Source organism: Sorex fumeus, unplaced genomic scaffold, assembly GCF_029834395.1.
Source record: "Sorex fumeus unplaced genomic scaffold, SorFum_2.1 ptg000127l, whole genome shotgun sequence".
Classification (NCBI taxonomy): Eukaryota; Metazoa; Chordata; class Mammalia; order Eulipotyphla; family Soricidae; genus Sorex; species Sorex fumeus.
The window spans coordinates 782,113-801,672 of NW_026606184.1; the positions used below are offsets into that span (position 1 = coordinate 782,113).

Below are 19,560 nucleotides of genomic sequence, written 5' to 3' on the forward strand. Positions count from 1 at the left end.
CTTTAAAGCTGCTCTGTCCTTCCCCCCAAAGGTGGCAGGCCTGCCTCCGGACCACACCCCAGAAAGCATCACACAGCCAGCAGAGCAGGGCTGGAAGCAGCCGGAGTCGGAGAGAGCTGCTCCCATCCGCCTACTGTCCACAGATAAACAGTTTCCCATCACCGGTCCCAAGAGTTGGGGGACTCGGGATGCCTTTAGCGACCTTGTGTCCACCCCTGGACAGTCCAGACGCTGTCAGAGGCAGCAGGGCCGGGGCTCAAGGGCTTCAGGGACAGGCACGTTTATTGAGAGGCCACGAAGGTGTCATGGTTCCTTAGGAAACGGGTGTTCAGATACCCAGAGTCTGCCCTGCCACTTAAAGTGTGTTGCGGCAAATGCAGACTCGGCTCGATGAAGTTATCAAAGCGTCTCAGTCCCAAGCCCAAAGTGGGGGAGACCTGATGCCACATCACTCAGGGGTCCTCGCTCTTGGTGGGTAAGGACAGCCCAAAAGGCCCGCAGAGAAACGCATATTCAGGCCAGAGCGATAGCACAGCGGAGAGGGCGTCTGCCTGGCAGGCAGCCGACCCAGGTTCGATCCCCGGCATCCCAGAGGGTTCCCCAAGCACCGCCAGGAGTGATTCCTGAGTTGGAGTCAGGGGTCAGCCCTGAGCATCGCTGGGTGGGACCCAAAAAGAAAAAAAGAAAACGCATGTTCAATAGAGTTTAGACCAGAAACGGCAGCAGTTGGCTGTCCACCAGCGCAGTGTTAAGTAGAGAAACTCAGAGGAAATCTTTATGGAAGAGAACGTGGAGATGTGAACCACGATAATTAAAAAAAAAAAGTTGAAACTTAAAAAAAAAGTCTGCTTTTTTTAAGAAAAACTTTTTCTAGTATTTTTTTTTTTTCTGGCAGGCTTAGAAAAATAAAATCTTTTTTTTTTTCTGGCAGGCTTAGAAAAATAAAATCTTTTTTTTTTTTTTTTCTGGCAGGCTTAGAAAAATAAAATAGGGCTTGGGAAGCAGGAGGGATGGCCCAGTGGGTAGGGCACTAGCCTTGCGCCTGACCTGGATATGGTTCCCTGAGTGGCCTGCTGTGCCCCCCACGACCCCCAAAAGGGAGAGCAGCAGGAGGCCAGAGGTGTTCCAGTTCTTTACCCATAAGGGTGCATGAACCTGAGATTCTCTGATTGCAAATTAAAAAAAAATAAAAATTAATACTCCAAATTAAAAAAAAATCAGACTCCTAATTAAAAAAAAAAATCGGTCACTCTATATGAAGCCCCTCCTAAAAAATCAAAGTTTGCTTTTCCCAAGACGAGCCTTCAGAGAGGCGATGGGTCTGCAGGGGGCTGGGAAGCCCCCCGGACCCATAAACGCCCCAAATTCCCACTCTTGCCAGCGCGCTTCCGGGATGGGCGTGGCTCCCGCGCGCCGCGCGCCAGGGCCGCCTCGGATTGGCTTGACGCGGCGACGTCCCGCCCTCGGCCTAGCTCACGCCATGCCCCCGGATGGAGGGCTGCGATTGGAGGAGACGCGAGGAGGCGGGGCGCGGAGCGGGAGGGCGTGGCTAAGGGCGTGGCGAAAGCCCCTGGCGGGTGGCGCTGATTGGGCGGAGGGCGTGGCCCGAGTCTCTGATTGGACGGAGGGCGCCGGGGCGGGGCGGGGCGGGGCGGGGCGGAACGCGGCGCGGTCGGGGTCTTAGGCGCCCTGGACGCGCGGGGCTGTGCCGAGCTGAGTCGTGGACATGCGGAAGGTGGTGCTGGTCACCGGGGCGACCAGGTGAGGCCTCTGGGCTTGAGGACGGGTCCCCGAGTTTGCATTAGGCGGGACGATCCCCGGGAGAGGCGTCCCTCCCCACCCGCGCCCTTCCCACCTCTGGTCACCGCGGACCTGAGCTCCTGACCCCGTCCCCGCGACTGGCCGTGCACCCTGGACTGCGGTGACCAGCGCCAGCCCCGCCGCGGCTCTGCCAGAGGTCCCCAGAGCCGCGGGGATTATTATGATTATTTCTTCCTGCCCATGATTATTTATTTTTTTTTCTCCTCGGCGCTTTCTGGCACCGCGGGGTGGACAGACCCCACCGTGGACCGCCGGTGGCCACGTGCCGGGGAGACAGGGGTGGTGGCAAGCGTGGTTAAGGAGTGAGTTTGTGCCGAGAGCTGGAAAGCTCGGAGAGGAGTGAGTTTGCAGGTGCCTGGCCCGGCCTGGGCGATTGGACTCTGGCTCTGCCTCTGGGGGTCATCTGCAGTGCCCTGGCCACGGTCCGACCCCTGGACTCTCCCTGGTGCCCGGCGACATTGACGCTGTCTGTGCTTCCTTGGTGCCCTGGGCCCCTGTCCACGCTTCTCTTGGCTGCCCGGAGCTGCCCGCCCTCACTCAAAGTGCATTAGTTCTTGGAAACTAGGAACTTCTGGCACCCTTGATCAGGTTCTCCTTATTTTCCTCCTGACTTTTCAAGGCTCTGCTTTTTCTGGGAACACATCTGGCCGTGCTCAGGGCGGACTCCTGGCTCTGTGCTCAGGGCTACCTCCTGGCAGGGCTGGCTGCGGGTGGAGCCCAGGGTGTGGGGGAGGCCAGGAAGGTTTCTTTTGTGCAGTGCCAAGGGTTAAACCCAGAGCCTCACACTTTCTTTTTCTTTATTTTTTGGCTTTTTGGGTCCCACCTGGTGATGCTCAGGGCTGACTTCTGGCTCTGCACTCAGGAATCTCTCCTGGCGGTGCTCGGGGGACCCTATGGAATGCTGGGAATCGAACCCAGGTCGGCCGCATGCAAGGCAAATGCCCTACCTGCTGTGCTATCGCTCCAGCCAGCCCCCAGGGTTCTTGTTTTTGTTTTGTTTTATTGCTTTTTGGGTCACACCTGGTGATGCTCAGGGCTGACTCCTGGCTCTGCACTCAGGAATCACTCCTGGCGGTGCTCAGGGGGACCCTGTGGGATGCCGGGGATCGAACCCGGGTCGGCCGTGTGCAAGGCAAACACCCTCCCCGCTGTCCTGTCGCTCCAGCCCCAGCCTCCCACTTTCACAGGCAAGTGAACCCAAGGCCGAGTTCTTTCCTTCTCATCTGGGTAAGGGAGCGTGTAGACGCCGCCTTGTCACCTGAGCACCTGCTCTGGGGTTTCAGAGCTGGGTGCCAGGCCCCGCTCTCTCTGCATCTCCCGTCTTGCGTGTCCCCTGGAGCTCTCCGTCATCCTGCTGAGTCCTCCCTCGCCTGGAGGGGAGCGTGCACCTGCCAGGTGACTGGTGTCTCTGCATGATTCACCCTGTCCTTCCCAGGGATCTTGGCCAGGCTGTCATAATAGCCCCGGCAGGACCCTGGGACAGAGCCAGATGGGTCCCCAGCCCCATACTCACCCACGGGCCACAGCAGACACCTGTTTCCCTAGAGGGGCTGCTGCCGCAGGACTTAATCTTAATGCCTCATTAGCGGGTCTGACTCTGTGCAGGACGCCAGGAAGCGTGGTGGACTGCAGGGCCCGTGCTGGGCGCTCAGGACAAGCCAGAGGAAACTGCAGGATCCAGACTGGTCCTGAGCACGCGGCCCTCGGGCGGGCGCTCCCTCGAGGCGGTGGGGTTTTTGTTCGTTGGGGGGCACACCTAGCAGTGCTCAGGGCTTCCGCCTGCCTCCTCGGAGACCACCCCCGCTGGGGCTGGGGGACCCTGTGCCTTGCTGGGAGATGCGACCCAGGTGCAGAGTTTAGATCCTGTACTAGTTCTCTGCACCCTTGGCAGAGCTGTTTTCTCTTGGCTCTCTGCCTGCCCTCAAGGGACTGGAGTGACCCCACCTGGCCCCGTCCCTCAGTCACTGATCCAGCGCCTGGCCCCGCCTATCAGACATTGACCCAGCCCCCTGGTCCCGCCCCAACCATGTAGCCCCGCCCACTCACCCTTCTGGCCCCGCCCCCAGCACCTACCTCTGCCCCTACAACCCTTGGGCTGCTGCAGTCCCGGCTCCGCCCCTCAGCACTAGCCCCGCCCAGTATCCTCTGACTCACCCCAGTTCCTGGTTCTGCCCTCTCAGTCCCACCCTCTGGCCCTGTTCATTCCTGGCTCCTCCCCTTAAGCCCTCTAACCCCACCCATTTTCCTCTGACCCTGACCCCACAGCACTAGCCCCCCCAATCCCGCTCTGGCCCTGCCTCATTCCGGGTTCTACCGCTTCGTCACTCTAGCCCTGCTCAGCATCCCTCTGACCCAGCCCCTCAGCACTAGCCCCCTCCAGTACTTCTCTGGCCCCGCCTCCGTAACAACACTAGCCCCGCCCAGCAGCCCTCTGGCCACGCCCCTTAAGCACTCTAGCCCCTCCCCGTTTCCTCCTGGCCCCGCCCCATCACTAGCCCTACCCAGTGTCTCTTGGGCCCCGCCCTAGCCCTGGCTCCGCCCCTTCAGTACTCTAGCCCCACCCAACATCCCTTAGGCTTCCCCAGCTCCTGGCCACGCCCCTCAGCACTAGCCCCGCCCTGTACCTCTCTGGTCCCTCCTCCTTAAAGTAGCCCCGCCCAGTGTCCTTTGGTCCCGCCCCCTTAAGCACTAAAGCCCCTCCCAGTTTCCTTCTGGCCCCTCCCCTGAACCCCTATCACTAGCCCCACCCAGTATCCCTCGGCCCCGCCCCAGCTCTGGCTCCGCCCCTTCAGTACTCTAACCCCACCTAACATCCCTTAGGCTTCCCCAGCTCCTGGCTTAGCACCCTCAGCACTAGTCCCGCCCAGCATCCCTCTGGCCCCGCCCCTCGGCACTGGACCCGCCCAGTACCTCTCTGGACCCGCCTCCTTAACACTAGCCCCGCCCAGCATCCTTTGGCCCCGCCCCTTGAGCACTCTAGTCCCTCCCGGTTTCCTTCTGGCCCCGCCCTTGCACCCGCCCCCCAGCACTAGCCCCACCCAGTATCCCTCGGCCCCGCCCCAGCCCTGGCTCCGCCCCTTTGGCACTCTAGCACCGGCCAGTACGCCTCTGGCTTCCCCAGGCCCTGGCTTGGCACCCTCAGCACTAGTCCCGAGGTCCCGCCTTAACAGTAGCCCCGCCCAGTATTCCTCTGGCCCCGCCCCTCAGCGCTAGCCCCGCCCAGTACCTCTCTGGCTCCGCCCCCTGATTCTCCTGTCTGGACTGTCCACAGCGGCGTGGGCCTTGCCCTCTGCAATCGGCTGCTGGCGGAAAACTCGGAGCTTCGGCTGTGCTTGGCATGCCGGAACCCGGGCAAGGCGGCCTCCGTCCGGGCCGAGCTGCTGGCCAGGTACCCGGCCGCAGAGGTCAGCAGCGTGCAGGTGGACGTCAGTGACCTGCGCTCCGTGCTGCGGGCGGCCGAGACGCTCCGGCGCAGGTAGGCGCGGGCGGTGCTGTGAGGGCTCCTTACGCGCATGCTCAAGGGCCGGTGAGTGAGGCCAGACCCCCCTCCTGCATCCTGCATCCTGCCTGGGTGTGTGTGTGTGTGTGTGTGTGTGTATGTGTGTATGTGAGTGTATGTGTGAGCGAGTGTGTGTGTGTGTGTGCGAATGTGTATGTCTGAACAAGTATATGTGTGCATGTGTGTGTATGTGTGTATGAGTGTGTGCATGTGTTTCCGTGTGTATGAGTGTGTGAGTGTGTGTTTGTGTGTATGAGTGAATGTATGAGTGTATTTGTGTGTGTGTGAGCACTTCAGCCCTCCCTAGTGGCCTGTGGGGGGCTCTGGCCACTCTCTGGCCCCGCGGCTGACCCGGCCGGCCGCTCTTCTGGCAGGTTCCAGCGGATCGACTGTGTGTTCCTCAACGCGGGCGTCATGCCCAACCCCAGGCTGGACGTGCGGGCCCTGGTCTCCAGCATCTTCTCCAGGTACCCGGGGGCCGGATCCCCCCTCCCGTGGCCCGTGACCCCTGCCCTGTCCTCGGGGGTGCCGGGAGCCCTGGGCAGGGCAGCAGGTGGGCTGCCCGCCGAGGTGGTCTCGGGGCTCCTAGAGGGGCAGGGTCGGGGGGTGGGGGCCCAGCCGGAAGCTGAGGCGCCCTCGTGGCCCCCCCTCCCCCCAGGAAGGTCATCTCTGTGTTCAGCACGGCCGAGGGGCTGCTGACCCAGGAGGAGAAGGTCACGGCCGACGGGCTGCGGGAGGTCTTCGAGACCAACGTCTTCGGCCACTTCGTCCTGGTGAGACTCGGGCCCCTGTGGTGTGTGTTGTGTTGTGTGTGTGTGGTGTGTGTGGTGAGGCTCGGGCTCCTCTGGTTCGGTTTTGGGGCGCATCTGGCAGTGCTCAGGGTCACTCTGTGCCCAGGAGCCTCCCCTGGCAGTGCTCGGGGCCCACTCCTGGCTCTGCGCTCAGTCCTGGCTCTGGCGGTGCTCGGGGGACCCTTCGGGATGCCGGGGATTGAACCCGGGTCGGCCGTGTGCCAGGCCGACGCCCTCCCCGCTGGGCTATCACTCCGGCACCTTGTTCTGTGTTTTTTTCCCTTCTAGATTTTGAAGCTCAGGGTTCCCTCCCAGCCAGGGGGGCCCTTTGGGGGCCCTGCGTGGGGAGCAGACCCCGGCCTCCCCCCGCCCTCGGCCCTGGCGTGACCGTGTGTGGGCCCAGCGGAGGCCAGTGAGGCGACTGGTCCGGCCGGTGGGCTTGCGGGGGCCCGTGGGCGGGTGCCTGCCGCCCGCCCCCGTCTGCTCACTGGGGACCGTGTGTGCCCGCGTGGGCGCCCGGGCCCTGTGCTGACGCCGCGCGTGTCCCCAGGTGCGGGAGCTGCAGGCGCAGCTGTGCGGCGGGGACGGGCCGGCCCGGCTCATCTGGACGTCGTCCCGCAACGCCCGCAGGTCCAACTTCAGCCTGGACGACATCCAGCACAGCCGCGGCCGCGAGCCCTACAGCTCGTCCAAGTTCGCCATCGACCTGCTCAGCCTGGCGCTCAACCGCCACTTCAACCAGCAGGTGGGCGTGCGTGAGCGTGTGCGTGTGTCTGTGTGTGTGTGTCTGTGTGTGTGTCTGTGTGTCTGTGTGTCTGTGTGTTGTGCCTGTATGTCTGTGTGTGTCTGCGTGTGTTTGTGTCTGTGTCTGCGTGTGTTTGTGTCTCTGTGTGTGTGTCTGTGTGTGTCTGTGTATCTGTGTGTCTGTGTGTCTGTGTGTGTCTGCGTGTGTTTGTGTCTGTGTCTGCCTGTGTGTCTGTGTGTGTCTGCATGTGTTTGTGTCTGTGTCTGCGTGTGTTTGTGTCTCTGTGTGTATGTGTCTGTGTGTTGTGTCTGTGTGTCTGAGTGTGTCTGTGTGTGGGTGTGCATCTGTTTATCTCCGTGTGTCTCTGTGTCTATGGGTGTCTGTGTGTCTGTGTGTGTGTCTGTGTGTCTGTGTGTCTGTGTGTTGTGTCTGTGTGTTGTGCCTGTGTGTCTGTGTGTGTCTGCGTGTGTTTGTGTCTGTGTCTGCATGTGTTTGTGTCTATGTATGTGTCTGTGTTTGTGTCTGTATGTTGTGTCTGTGTGTCTGTGTGTGTCTGTGTGTGGGTGTGCGTCTGTTTATCTCTGTGTGTTTCTGTGTGTATGTGACTGTGTGCGTGTATATGCCTCTGTGTGTCTGTGTGTGTCTGCGTGTGTTTGTGTCTGTGTCTGCGTGTGTCTGCGTGTGTTTGTGTCTGCATGTGTTTGTGTCTCTGTGTGTCTGTGTCTGTGTTTGTGTCTGTGTGTTGTGTCTGTGTGTCTGAGTGTGTCTGTGTGTCTGTGTGTGGGTGTGCATCTGTTTATCTCTGTGTGTCTCCGTGTCTGTGTGTGAGTATGTGTCTGTGGGTGTGTGCGGTGTGTGTGTGTGTTTGTGTGCGTGTATGTGTCTGCATGTGTGTCTATGTGTGTGTCTGTGTGTGTGTCTATGTATCTGTGTGTTGTGCCTGTGTGTGTCTGTCTATATGTGTGTCTGTGTGTGTCTGCATGTGTTTGTGTCTATGTATGTGTCTGTGTTTGTGTCTGTATGTTGTGTCTGTGTGTCTGTGTGTGTCTGTGTGTGGGTGTGTGTCTGTTTATCTCTGTGTGTTTCTGTGTGTCTGTGTCTGTGTGTTTCTGTGTGTATGTGACTGTGTGCGTGTATGTGCCTGTGTGTGTCTGTGTGTGTCTGCGTGTGTTTGTGTCTCTGTGTGTATGTGTCCGTGTTTGTGTCTGTGTGTTGTGTCTGTGTGTCTGAGTGTGTCTGTGTGTCTGTGTGTGGGTGTGCATATGTTTATCTCTGTGTGTCTCTGTGTCTGTGTGTATGTGTCTATGGGTGTGTGTGTGTCTGTGTTTGTGTGTCTGTGTGAGTGTGTGTCTCTGCGTGTGTGTGTGTGCATGTCTGTGTATGTCAGTGCATGTATGTGTCTGTGTATGTGACTGTGTGCGTGTATGTGTCTGTGTTGTGTCTGTGTGTGTTTGTGTCTGTGTGTGTGCATATGTCTGTGTGTCTGTGTGTCTCTGTGTGTGGGTATGTATCTGTTTGTCTCTGTGTGTCTCTGTGTATCTGTGTCTGTGGGTGTGCATCTGTTTATCTCTGTGTGTCTCTGTGTCTGTGTGTGAGTATGTGTCTGTGGGTGTGTGTGTGTCTGTGTCTGTGTGTCTGTGTGAGTGTGTGTGCGTGTGTGCATGTCTGTGTATATCAGTGCGTGTGTGTGTGTCTGTGTGTATGTGACTGTGTGTGTATGTGTTTGTGTGTGTCTGCGTGTGTTTGTGTCTGTGTGTGTGTGTCTGTGTCTGTGTGTCTCTGTGTGTGTCTGTGCATGTGTGTGTGTCTGTGTATCTGTGTTGTGCCTGTGTGTGTGCGTCTGTTTGTCTCTGTGTGTCTGTGTGTGTGTGTGTCTGTGTGTGCGTGTGTCTCTGCATGTGTGTGCGTCTCTCGTGGCCGTGGTGACGCATCTGTCCACTCCCAGGGCCTGTACTCCAGTGTGGCCTGCCCGGGCACCATGATGACCAACATGACCTTCGGCATCCTCCCGCCGCTGATCTGGAAGCTGCTGCTGCCTGTCATCTGGCTGGTGAGGACACCCTGCCGCGGCCACTCGCCTGGCTGTGCTCGGGGCTGACTCCCGGCTTTGTGCTCGGGGCTGACTCCCGGCTCTGTGCTCGGGGCTGACTCCCGGCTCTGTGCTCGGGGCTGACTCCCGGCTCTGTGGGATGCAGGGGATGGCACTCGGGCTGGCCGGGTGCAGGGCAAACACCCTCCCCGCTGTGCATCACTGCGGCCCCGGGGGTGGGGGGTTTCGACCCCTGGATGAGGAGGTTGAAGGTCGCGCTCAAGCCCTGATTCCCTCTCCGCAGTTACGCTTCTTCGCCAACGCGTTCACGCTGACGCCCCCCAACGGGACGGAAGCGCTGGTGAGTTCTGGGTGGTCTCCCCCCCTCTCCCCCCCACCTCCCACTGCCCAGCCCAGGCAGCCCCGGGGTGTGGCCAAGTCCCCGCTGCTGGGGGCGCTTCCCTGGGGGTCGCTGGCCGTGGTTTGCCCCCCAAGGGGGTGTCTGACTCTCAGGGCACAGTCGGGGCCCAGGAGCAGGAAGCATCCAGGAAGCCGGTTCTGTTGGGCCCGGGGAGCCCGCGGCTGGGGCAGCGTCAGGCGGGCCCGGGGGGTTCTGCCGACCCAGTGGCCCCCGCCCCTCAGAGCAGCACCCGAATGACCTGGAGCCCTGGGCGGTCCAGCCCCGCCCACCCCCGGGACCCAAAGCCTCCTGTCCGGCAGGGGCCTCAGTGTCCACGGGGGTCAGTGCGTCGGGAAGGACACAGCCAGCCCAGCTGTTCTCCCAGAGTCCCCGTAAGCTCATGCGGTCACTGGGGGTCACGGGGAGACCCCGACTGTCTGGGAGTAGCGGGGTGGGGGCGGGGCCAGAAGAAAACCGGGAGGGGCTAGAGTGCTTAAGGGGCGGGGCCAAAGGGAGCTGGGCGGGGCTACTGTTAAGGAGGAGGGGCCAGAGAGGTACTGGGCGGGTCTAGTGCTGAGGGGCGGGGCCAGGAGCTGGGGAAATCCAAGGGATGTTGGGTGGGGCAAGAGTACCAAAGGGGCGGAGCCAGGGCTGGGGCGGGGCCGAGGGATACTGGGTGGGGCTAGTGCTGGGGGCGGGTTTAGGGGCGGGGCCAGAAGGAAACTGGGAGGGGCTAGAGTGCTTAAGGGGCGGGGCCAAATGACGCTGGGCGGGGCTACTGTTAGGGAGGAGGGACCAGAGAGGTACTGGGCGGGGCTAGTGCTGAGGGGCGTGGCCAGAGGGATGCTGGGCGGGACTAGTGCTGAGGGTGCTAAGCCAGGAGCTGGGGAAGTCTAAGGGATGTTGGGTGGGGTTTAGAGTACTGAAGGGGCGGAGCCAGGGCTGGGGCGGGGCCGAGGGATACTGGGTGGGGCTAGTGATGGGGGTTCAGGGGAGGGGCCAGAAGGAAACCGGGAGGGGCTTTAGAACTTAAGGGACGGGGCCAAAGGACGCTGGGCGGGGCTACTGTTAGGGAGGAGGGGCCAGAGAGATACTGGGCGGGGCTAGTGCTGAGGGGCGGGGCCAGAGGGATGCTGGGCGGGACTAGTGCTGAGGGTGCTAAGCCAGGGCCTGGGGAGGCCAGAGGCGTACTGGGCAGCGCTAGAGTACCAAAGGGGCGGAGCCAGGGCTGGGGCGGGGCCGAGGGATACAGGGTGGGGCTAGTGATGGAGGTTCAGGGGCGGGGCCAGAAGGAAACCGGGAGGGACTAGAGTGCTCAAGGGGCGGGACCAAAGGATGCTGGGCGGGGCTACTGTTAAGGAGGAGGGGCCAGAGAGGCCAGAGAGGCAATGGGCGGGGCTAGTGCTGAGGGGCGGGGCCAGAGGAATACTGGGCGGGGCTACTGTTAAGGCGGGACCAGAGAGGTACTGGGCGGGGCTAGTGCTGAGGGGCGGGGCCAGAGGAATACTGGGCGGGGCTACTGTTAAGGCGGGACCAGAGAGGTACTGGGCGGGGCTAGTGGTGAGGGGCGGGGCCAGAGGAATACTGGGCGGGGCTACTGTTAAGGCGGGACCAGAAAGGTACTGGGCGGGGCTAGTGCTGAGGGGTGGGGCCAGAGGATACTGGGCGGGGCTACTGTTAAGGCGGGACCAGAGAGGTACTGGGCGGGGCTAGTGCTGAGGGGCGTGGCCAGAGGAATACTGGGCGGGACTAGTGCTGAGGGTGCCAAGCCAGGGCCTGGGGAGGCCAGAGGCGTACTGGCCGGTGCTAGAGTACCAAAGGGGCGGAGCCAGGGCTGGGGCGGGGCCGAGGGATACTGGGTGGGGCTAGTGATGGGGGTTCAGGGGAGGGGCCAGAAGGAAGCTGGGAGGGGCTTCAGTGCTTAAGGGGCGGAGCCAGGTCTGGGGCGGGGCCAAGGGACACTGGGTGGGGGACCGTGGGCTCTGGTCTTAACCGCGCTGACCCGGGTTCTAGCCCCGCACAGAGCCGGAGTCAGCCTGTGCCCTGACTGCTGGCCTGGCGGGGTGGAGGGGGGCGGGGGGGTCTCTGCCGCGCTGGCCCCGGTCAGTGACGGCCTCACCCCTGCAGGTCTGGCTGTTCCACCAGAAGCCCGAGTCCCTGGACCCGCTCACCAAGTACCTGAGCAACACCACGGGCCTGGGGAGCAACTACGTCGCGCGGCAGAAGGTACAGCCCCGGGCCGGCCCGCCCCACTCACCCCTGCAGCCGCCTTCTTGGCCCCCCCTGCCCTGCCCTGCCCTGCCCTGCCCTGCGGGTGCCCGGCTTGGGGTGGGCAAGGGCAGCTCACAGCCGTCCCCGACGTGTCCACGGCTGGTGCCAAGCTCAGTGCTATGGGGGTCCCGGGGCCCAGCCTCCCCCTCCCGCCTCCGCCCTGCTTTGGTTCCCGGGCGTGGACATGGGGGCAGGACCCCTCGCTGTCCAGCTGTGTCGGGATCGGCGCTCGCTGCCCCCAGCCTCCCAGCGCCCGACTTCTCCCGGGTCCCATCCGCGGAGGGTGCGGGTCTGTGCCGTCCCCTCATGCCCCCTTCCCTGGCTCTCCCGGCCCCCTGTCGCCCGGGTCAGCTCGCCTTCCTGCCCCCCAGATGGACGTCGACGAGGACTCGGCTCAGGCGCTGTACCGAAGTCTCCTGGCATTGGAGCAGCGTGTCAGGGAGGAGCTGGCGCTGGGCCCCGACGGGCAGGGCTGACCGGTCGTGCCCTCTGTGGCGGGTGGCCGTGGGCCTCTGGGCGCCCCCAGACGCTGTGCCGTCCCCTCAGGGACCTGCGGAGAGCCTGGCACCCCGGATAACCCTGGCCGTTCTCAGGACCCCCAACTGCCGGCCCTCCATGTCCAGCCCTGCCCGTTAACTGCTCCCGGCTGCCCCAGGGCGGGCGGGCTGGCCGCGGGTGGCCCCAGGACACTGCTGTCCCTTCGTCCCGTTTCCTGTGTCCCCTCTGGGCGGGAGGGCGGGGCTCCCCAGGAACTGGACACCGCTGCCCGTGCAGGCTAGGGGAGAGTGGCCGGGACGCCCCAGCCGTGCTCTGGGCAGGCGCCACAAACTGGCCGGACAGCCGTCCCCGCGCCAAAGTAAACCCCCGACAGAGCCCGGGCGGGTCGGGTTACAGGGAACCGGACCCGCTGCCCGGTATAGTGGCCAAGCGCAAACAGACTGGACATGGGCAGCCGGGGGGCCGTCCAGGACACACACAGCGCCCAGCGCCCAGCAAGGCCCAGGAACGCGAACTCTCCCCCCCCCGATCTCAGACCGTGATGCGAGCGAGGCCTTCCGCCAACTTCCCGCCCCCCATCAGCGGAAGACCTAGTGGGCAGCTTGGAACAGGGGGGTCCTGGGCAGGGCAGGGCATGGGGGGACCACACACGGACCCCCTCCCCCTTCCGCAGGTTTTGCAAATCAAATTCACCCTTTTGAAAATCGGATTTTGTTTTTCCACCAAATTTCCGTATGCTTTCAATGATACAAGTACACCCACTGGTCACTGAGAGTTGGTACGTGGGGCCAGAACCACAGTACAGCGGGGAGGACGTTTGCCTTGTGGCCAACCTTGGTTCGATCCCCGGCATCCCAAAGGGTCCCCGAGCACTGTCAGGAGTGACCCCCCTGAGCATGGCCAGGTTTGGCTCAAAAATGAATGTAAGCGTGGCGGGGCTGGAGCGATAGCACAGCGGGGAGGGCGCGTGCCCTGCTTACGGCTGACCCGGGTTCGATCCCCAGCACCCTCTGAAGTCCCCCGAGCACTGCTCAGAGTCAGCCCTGAGCTCTGCTAGGTGTTCCCCCCTCAAAAAAAAAAAAAACCAAACCCCACCATGGTGCTAGTGAGAGTACAGTGGGAATGGCACTTGCTTTGCAAGTGAACAACAAGGGGTTCCAGCCCCAGCACCCACTACCTGCAGGAGTGACCCTAAGCACGGCCAGGAGTGAGCCCTGAGCACAGAGCCGGGAGTCAGCCCTGAGCACAGAGCCGGGAGTCAGCCCTGAGCACAGAACCGGGAGTCAGCCCTGAGCACAGAGCCAGGAGTGAGCCCTGAACACAGAGCCAAGAGTCAGTCCTGAGCACAGAGCCGGGAGTCAGCCCTGAGCACAGAGCTGGGAGTCAGCCCCGAGCACAGAGCCAGGAGTCAGCCCTGCGCACAGAGCCGGGAGTCAGCCCTGAGCACAGAGCCGGGAGTCAGCCCTGCGCACAGAACCAGGAGTGAGCCTGAACACAGAGCCAGGAGTAAGCCCTGAGCAGAGAACCAAGCATGAGCCCCGAGCACAGAGCCGGGAGTCATCCTTGAGCACAGAACCGGAAGTCAGTCCTGAGCACAGAGCCGGGAGTCAGCCCTGAGCACAGAGCCAGGAGTCAGCCCTGCGCACAGAACCAGGAGTGAGCCTGAACACAGAGCCGGGAGTAAGCCCTGAGCAGAGAACCAAGCATGAGCCCCGAGCACAGAGCCGGGAGTCATCCTTGAGCACAGAACCGGAAGTCAGTCCTGAGCACAGAGCCCCCTTGCGTGTCAGCCTTGTCCTGTTGCAGACAGAACCCCCTGGAGCTTCATGGCCTCCCAAACGCTTCCTCGCCGGAGGCAGTGCCAGCCCAGATTTTATTTCTCGCTGGTTTTATTCCTAATAACCTCCAGCCAGTTCTCACTGGGGCTGGGGGCTCCCAGCCGGGCCCCGCCCCTCGCCACCCGCTCCCTCCTGGTGCCCGAAGACCTCTCGGATGCTGAGTGGTCGTTCCCACTCGGGGGGCGCCCGGTGGCGGATGTAGTGGGCCCTGCCCGCCCTGGCCAGCAGCTCAGGGTCCAGGCGGGCGTCGCCCTCCCCGCCGGGGCCTGGGTCCGGGCCGTCACACGACTCGGGGGTCCCACTGGCCTCCGTCCCTGGGGTGGGTGGCTTCTCGGCTGTGCTGTCAGGGGCCGCCGTCTGCTCCTGGGGGTCCGGCTCCAGCGCTGGTGCTTCTCGGGGGCACGCCGGGGCTCTGGGGGCGGCAAGGGTACCTGCGGGTTCCCACAGTCCAGGGGGGGTGTCTGGGCAGGGGGCGAGGGCCTGGGTAGCTCCTACCTCAGGGGTCCGGCCTGTGCGGTGCCGTCCATGTGCTGGGTGCGTTCTGGGGCCTGTCGGGGGTCCGAGTGTCCCGTCCTCCTCATGATCTCTGCTCGGGGAGGGACACGGGTTGGATCCCCCCGCCCCAACTCCAGGTCAAGGGGAGGTGGACACGGGTGGCAGCAGAGGGTGGACAGGCCTCAGGAGGATGCCCCAGGCACCCCCTTGGCCACGGCGCTGGGGTCCTGCAGGGCAGCAGGAAGGGACCCGGGTGCGAGCAGAGGGGCCCGGGCTTGGCCAGGCTCCCTGCAACCGTCGAGTAGGGCTAGGGGTCAAAGGTCTCGTCCTAGTTGTTTTTTTCTTTTTCTTTTTGGTTTTGGGGCCCCGGCATAGGGCCGAGGTGAGGGCCCTGCCTGCTGTCCCCGTCACTTTGTGCCTCGCAGGCGGGGTCTGGAGGGCCAGGGCCAGTGGCTAGCATGGGGTGAGTCCAGCCTCTTGCCCCTGGCCACTGGCTGCCCTTGGACGCCCACCCCTGCCGTGCTGGGTGACCCAGGCAGCGAGTCACCAGGCCAGCACTCTGGGTCCGAGGCTGGACCTGCCCCTGTGGGTCCCTGGGGTCGGCCCCCTGCCAGGCCCTTCTGGCCCCAGGCTCATTCCCTTTCTGGGGGCCCCTGTCGTACTCTGAGCCGGGCTCCCCGAGAGAGGCAGAGTGAAGGGTTAAAGCCGGGCGGGCTCGTGGGGATCACCCAGCCCCGTGAGCTGCTTCTGCAGAGGCAACGGGCCTGTTTGCCCTTTGGCTTAAGACAAAGCCAGGGGCCCGAGCGATAGCACAGCCGGGAGGGCGTTGGCCTTGCACACGCCCGACCCGGGTTCGATCCCCGGCATCCCCTAGGGTCCCCCGAGCACCGCCAGGAGTGATTCCTGAGTGCATGAGCCAGGAGTCAGCCCTGAGCATCGCCGGGTGGGACCCAAAAAGCAAAAGCAAAAAAAAAAAACACAGAGCTAGTGGGGGTCCGTCCACCGGCCTCTCCTCGTACCCCCAAACCCAAGAGCGCTGGGTCTCGTGGGCTGCCCGCCCTGGAACCTTCCGTGCCCTCCCGTCCCCTGGAGCTGCTGGCCAGGGGTGTCTATGGACCGGGCGGGGTCTCCCAAGGCCGGATCCTGTGCAAGGAAGCTCCTGAGGCCTGCCCTGAAGTGGGGGCCGTGGCGGGCGGGAAGCCGGGGTCCCCAGCCCCCTCCCGCCCGCGGGGCCCGCACACACCTTGCAGCCTCCCCAGCTCACGGCGCACCTGCCTCTGCTCCCAGGCCCGCAGCTGTGCGTGCACCAGACGGGCCGTCTCCAGTGCTCGCAGCCTCTGCCCCAGCCTGGCCTCCGCCCGCCGGGCCTCCGCCTGCTCCAGGTCCAGCTGCTGGCGCTGGGGGCAGCGGGCCGTGGCCCTCCCGGGCTGCTGCATGGTCTGGGGGCAGATCTGGGGTGGTCTGAGCCCCCCACCCCCCAGATATGGGGGTCCCCAACACGGGCCCCTCGCCCCCTCCCCTGCAGGCAGCTGGGCAGGGCTGTGGCGGGTGGGGGGCACCAGGCTCTTCCTCCGGGACCCTCAGCGTGGCACCGCGTCGTGTTTGCTCTGCTTCTCCGGGAAACAGCCCTGAGGAATGCGGGCGCCTGGCACGGCCCCAGCGGGCCCTCCCCCTGCAGCCTCTGCCCCTAGGAAGGGGGGTGTGTGGGGGGCACCGGTGCCAGGCAGGAAGGGCGGCGGGCTCTGGGGGCGATGAGGGCGGAGGAGGAGATGGGGGGCAGGAGAGGGGGCTTTTCTCTACAGTCCTGCCGGGTTTGGGGGTCAGCAGCCTGGACAGTGAGGGCAGAGGGGGCAGGTGCTGCCCAGAACCCAGCGAGGAGCGCGCCCCCCGGTGGCAGCTTGGGGGAACTGCAGCTTAGACACCCGCTGGAACCACACGGTACAGCCAGGGCCACCCCCGCTGGCGAGAAGGGCGCCCTCCCGTGGCAGTTCGGGAGAACTGCAACTTAGTGAAAGGTTGGAGAGTCAAGATCTGGCCAGCCACCCCTGCCTTTGCCCCCCATGACCCTGGCTGCCTTGTTCCATTCAGCCCTCCCGCCCCCCCCGTGATCTCTTTCTCACCCCTCACATTTCTCTAAATTTCTTCCAATAAAAACATTTTGCTGAAGAAGTTTATTGAAAATCTGTATTGATAAAAAGACATCATAATCCTTGCATTCAAGTGCCGACGTTGCCAGTATCATTACCATGTTTACCATACAGCCACCAAATTTCACCAAATTTGCCACAGTGTCGCCAAGACCGCCAAGTTCGTGCCACCCCAAACCAAAACGGAAACACCCCCCAAAACAGCAGTGCCAGACTTTACCAAATTCACCATAACAACACCAAATTCACCAGGTTTGTGCCACAGCTAACCAAAACGGAAATATCCCCAAAACAGCAGTGCCAGACTTCGACAAATTTTGCCACAGTGTACCAAATTCACCAAATCGGTGTCACAGCCAACCGAAATCGGAAATATAAAACAGCAGTGCCAAACCTCACCAAATTTTACCACGGTGTGCCAAATTCGCCAGATTTTTGCCACGGCCAACCAAAACAGAAATAGCAAAAATAGCGGTGCCAAACGTCGCCGAATTTGCCATAACGTCACCAAAACTGCCAGATTTGTGCCACAGCCGATCAAAACAGAAATAGCAAAAAAATAGGGATGCCAAACTTCACTGAATGTGCCAGATCACCAAATCAACCAGAACTGTGTCACAGCCAACCAAAATAAATACAAAAAAACAGCAGAGCCAAACTTCACCAGATTTGCCATGGCATCACCAAAGTCACCGGATTTGTGCCACAGCCAACCAAGACCGAACTACCCCAAAAGCACTAGTGCCAAAGTCACCAAATTGGCCATAGCATTGCCAAATTCACCGAATTTGTGCCATAGTCAACCAAAATGGAAATACCCCATAATAGCCACGCCACTAAACTTGCCAGATCATCGCCAAATTCACCATATCGTCACCAAGAGTCATCAAACTTGTGCATGACTTCATTTCATGCCCGACATCATGATTACCATCACCACCAACATGACCATGACCAGCCTCAGACCATGATCACCAGATCACCAGCATGATCTGATCACCAGAGCGTCCCGCCAGCTCCGTCCGCATCACCATGTCACCCTCATCACCGCAACCACATCCCCAACAAAGCTGCCATTTTCACCGCCAAAGCATCATCACCACGGCACCATGCGACAGCTATTCCTGCCACCATCACCACCGCCACAATCGTTGGCACTGCCATCGCTGCCTTAATAACCGTCACCTTTGTCATTCCACCAGCTCAGCCTATCCCAGTGCCCCCCATGAGTGTGACTGATGTGCTGGGGGGGTCCCTCCCCCCATGACGAGTGCCGCTGTGCCGAGACGGGTGCCTGTGTGTCTGGGATGTCCCTGCCCCCTGCCAGGCGTGGGCACTCTGAGCTGAGGGGTGCGGGCGAAGGTCCGTCTTCTTGCTGTCGGGGGGGGTCCCTAAATGGGGCGGCTGCGGGGAGCCAGTTTCTCTGATGATCACTGATGACAGTCCGGTGCTTGCTGGGCTCCAGAACTCTGGGGAGAGAGAGAGAGACAGAGACAGAGAGACAGAGAGAGAGAGAGACACAGCGAGAGATCACTCACAGGCGTTTTGCTGACCGCTGCGTCCCCTGAGCAGAAATGTTCCCAGTGCGGGGGGGGGGGGGGGGGGAACCCCTGGTTCCCAGAGAAAGAGCTTTAACAGCTCCAGGAAAGGTGCTAATTACCTGCCCATTAGAGCAGAGATGTGCTTTCAAAGAGGCAGACTGGGGAAGACCAAGGAGGGGTGGGGGGCAGAGACTTAAAACCAGACCAGAGAGTAGCTCCCCTGTCCCCCGTCCCTCCATGGTGGCGGGACTCCCCCCCTACCCCCAGCACCGTCCGGGAGAGACAGTCAAACGCAAGACACGTCTCTGAAGTTCCATGTTTCATCTTTGGAAAAGCAAGGCTGGAGCAGGGAGGGCATTTGCCTTGCATGAGGCCGACCCAGGGTTCGATTCCCGGCATCCCATAGGGTCCCCCGAGCACCGTCAGGAGTGATTCCTGAGTGCAGAGCCAGGAGGAACCCCTGAGCATCGCCGGGTGGGACCCAAAAAGAAAAATGAAAAAAGCATGTCAAAAATGCCACTGACTTGGGGCTGGAGTGATAGCACAGCGGGGAGGGCGTTTGCCTTGCACGCGGCCGACCCGGGTTCGAATCCCACCATCCCATAGGGTTCCCCCAAGCACGGCCAGGAGTAATTCCTGAGTGCATGAACCAGGAGGAACCCCTGGGCATCGCTGGGTGTGACCCAAAAAAGCAAATAAATAAATAAATAAATAAATAAAAATGCCACTGACCAATTAAGTGGAAACCAACACACACAAACGGGGCTATGTGAAACTAAGAAGTTTCTGCGCCTTTTGAGTGACCAAGATACAGAGAGAACCCACGGAATAAGAAAGAATATTTACCCAATACCCACCTGATAAGAGGCTAATATCCAGGATATAAAAGGCAATAGTGGACATTGTACAAGAAAAAACCCTTCAACCCCATCAAAAAAAAAAATGGGAAAAACAAATGAACAGAAGTTTCTTAAAAAAAAAATGAAATGCAAATGGCCAAAAGGCATGTGAGAAAACGCTCCACGTCGCTAATCACCAGGGAGATGCAGTTCAAAACAACAACGAAATATCATCTCACACCACAGAGACTGGCACACATCAAAAAGACCAAGAATAGGGGCTGGAGCACAGTGGGGAGGGCGTTTGCCTCACATGTGGCCAACCCGGGTTCGATTCCCAGCATCCCATAGGGTCCCCTGAGCACCGCCAGGAATAATTCCTGAGTGCAGAGCCAGGAGGAACCCCTGAGCATCGCCGGGTGTGGTCCAAAAAGCAAAAAAAAAAAAAGACCAAGAATAACCAGTGCTGGCGTGTATGTGGGAAGAAAGGAACTCTCCTTCACCGTTGGCGGAATTGCCGACTGGTCCAGCCTTTTTGGAAAACAATCTGGGCATTCCTTAAAAACTAGAAATCGAGCTTCCATATGACCCAGCAATACCATTTCTGGGAATATACCCCAAGGGTGCAAAAAAACACAGTAGAAAT

At 61.3% G+C, this 19,560-nt stretch overlaps 2 protein-coding genes across 3 annotated transcripts; one reads left to right on the plus strand and one right to left on the minus strand.

Moving 5' to 3' along the window:
- Window positions 1-1,647: 1,647 nt before the first annotated feature.
- Window positions 1,648-12,288, plus strand: HSD17B7 (hydroxysteroid 17-beta dehydrogenase 7). Of its 2 annotated transcripts, XM_056137773.1 has the most exons (9): window positions 1,648-1,761; window positions 5,093-5,296; window positions 5,695-5,787; window positions 5,979-6,093; window positions 6,662-6,856; window positions 8,802-8,906; window positions 9,190-9,246; window positions 11,413-11,511; window positions 11,928-12,288. In XM_056137773.1, exons 1-9 carry the CDS (start codon window positions 1,727-1,729, stop codon window positions 12,030-12,032), a joined length of 1,008 nt encoding a protein of 335 aa, XP_055993748.1. In that variant the 5' UTR covers window positions 1,648-1,726; the 3' UTR covers window positions 12,033-12,288. The 2 variants fall into 2 exon arrangements, 1 of the variants encoding a protein (XP_055993748.1); XR_008795522.1 differs by lacking the exons at window positions 5,979-6,093; window positions 11,413-11,511; window positions 11,928-12,288 and having other exon boundaries at window positions 9,190-9,249.
- A 1,682-nt stretch (window positions 12,289-13,970) lies between these two features.
- Window positions 13,971-15,853, minus strand: CCDC190 (coiled-coil domain containing 190). The gene is made up of 2 exons (XM_056137829.1): window positions 15,631-15,853; window positions 13,971-14,323 (listed from the first exon to the last, which is right to left on the minus strand). Exons 1-2 carry the CDS (start codon window positions 15,821-15,823, stop codon window positions 13,971-13,973), a joined length of 546 nt encoding a protein of 181 aa, XP_055993804.1. The 5' UTR covers window positions 15,824-15,853.
- Between the last annotated feature and the right edge of the window lie 3,707 nt (window positions 15,854-19,560).

Coding starts and splice junctions, on each gene's coding strand:
- HSD17B7 (XM_056137773.1), top strand. CDS start 1,727: ATGCGGAAGGTGGTGCTGGTCACCGGGGCGACCAG. Junction 1,762..5,092: donor CTGGTCACCGGGGCGACCAG/GTGAGGCCTCTG, acceptor GACTGTCCACAG/CGGCGTGGGCCTTGCCCTCT. Junction 5,297..5,694: donor GCCGAGACGCTCCGGCGCAG/GTAGGCGCGGGC, acceptor CTCTTCTGGCAG/GTTCCAGCGGATCGACTGTG.
- CCDC190 (XM_056137829.1), bottom strand. CDS start 15,823: ATGCAGCAGCCCGGGAGGGCCACGGCCCGCTGCCCCCAGCGCCAGCAG. Junction 14,324..15,630: donor TGAGCTGGGGAGGCTGCAAG/GTGTGTGCGGGC, acceptor GGGAACCCGCAG/GTACCCTTGCCGCCCCCAGA.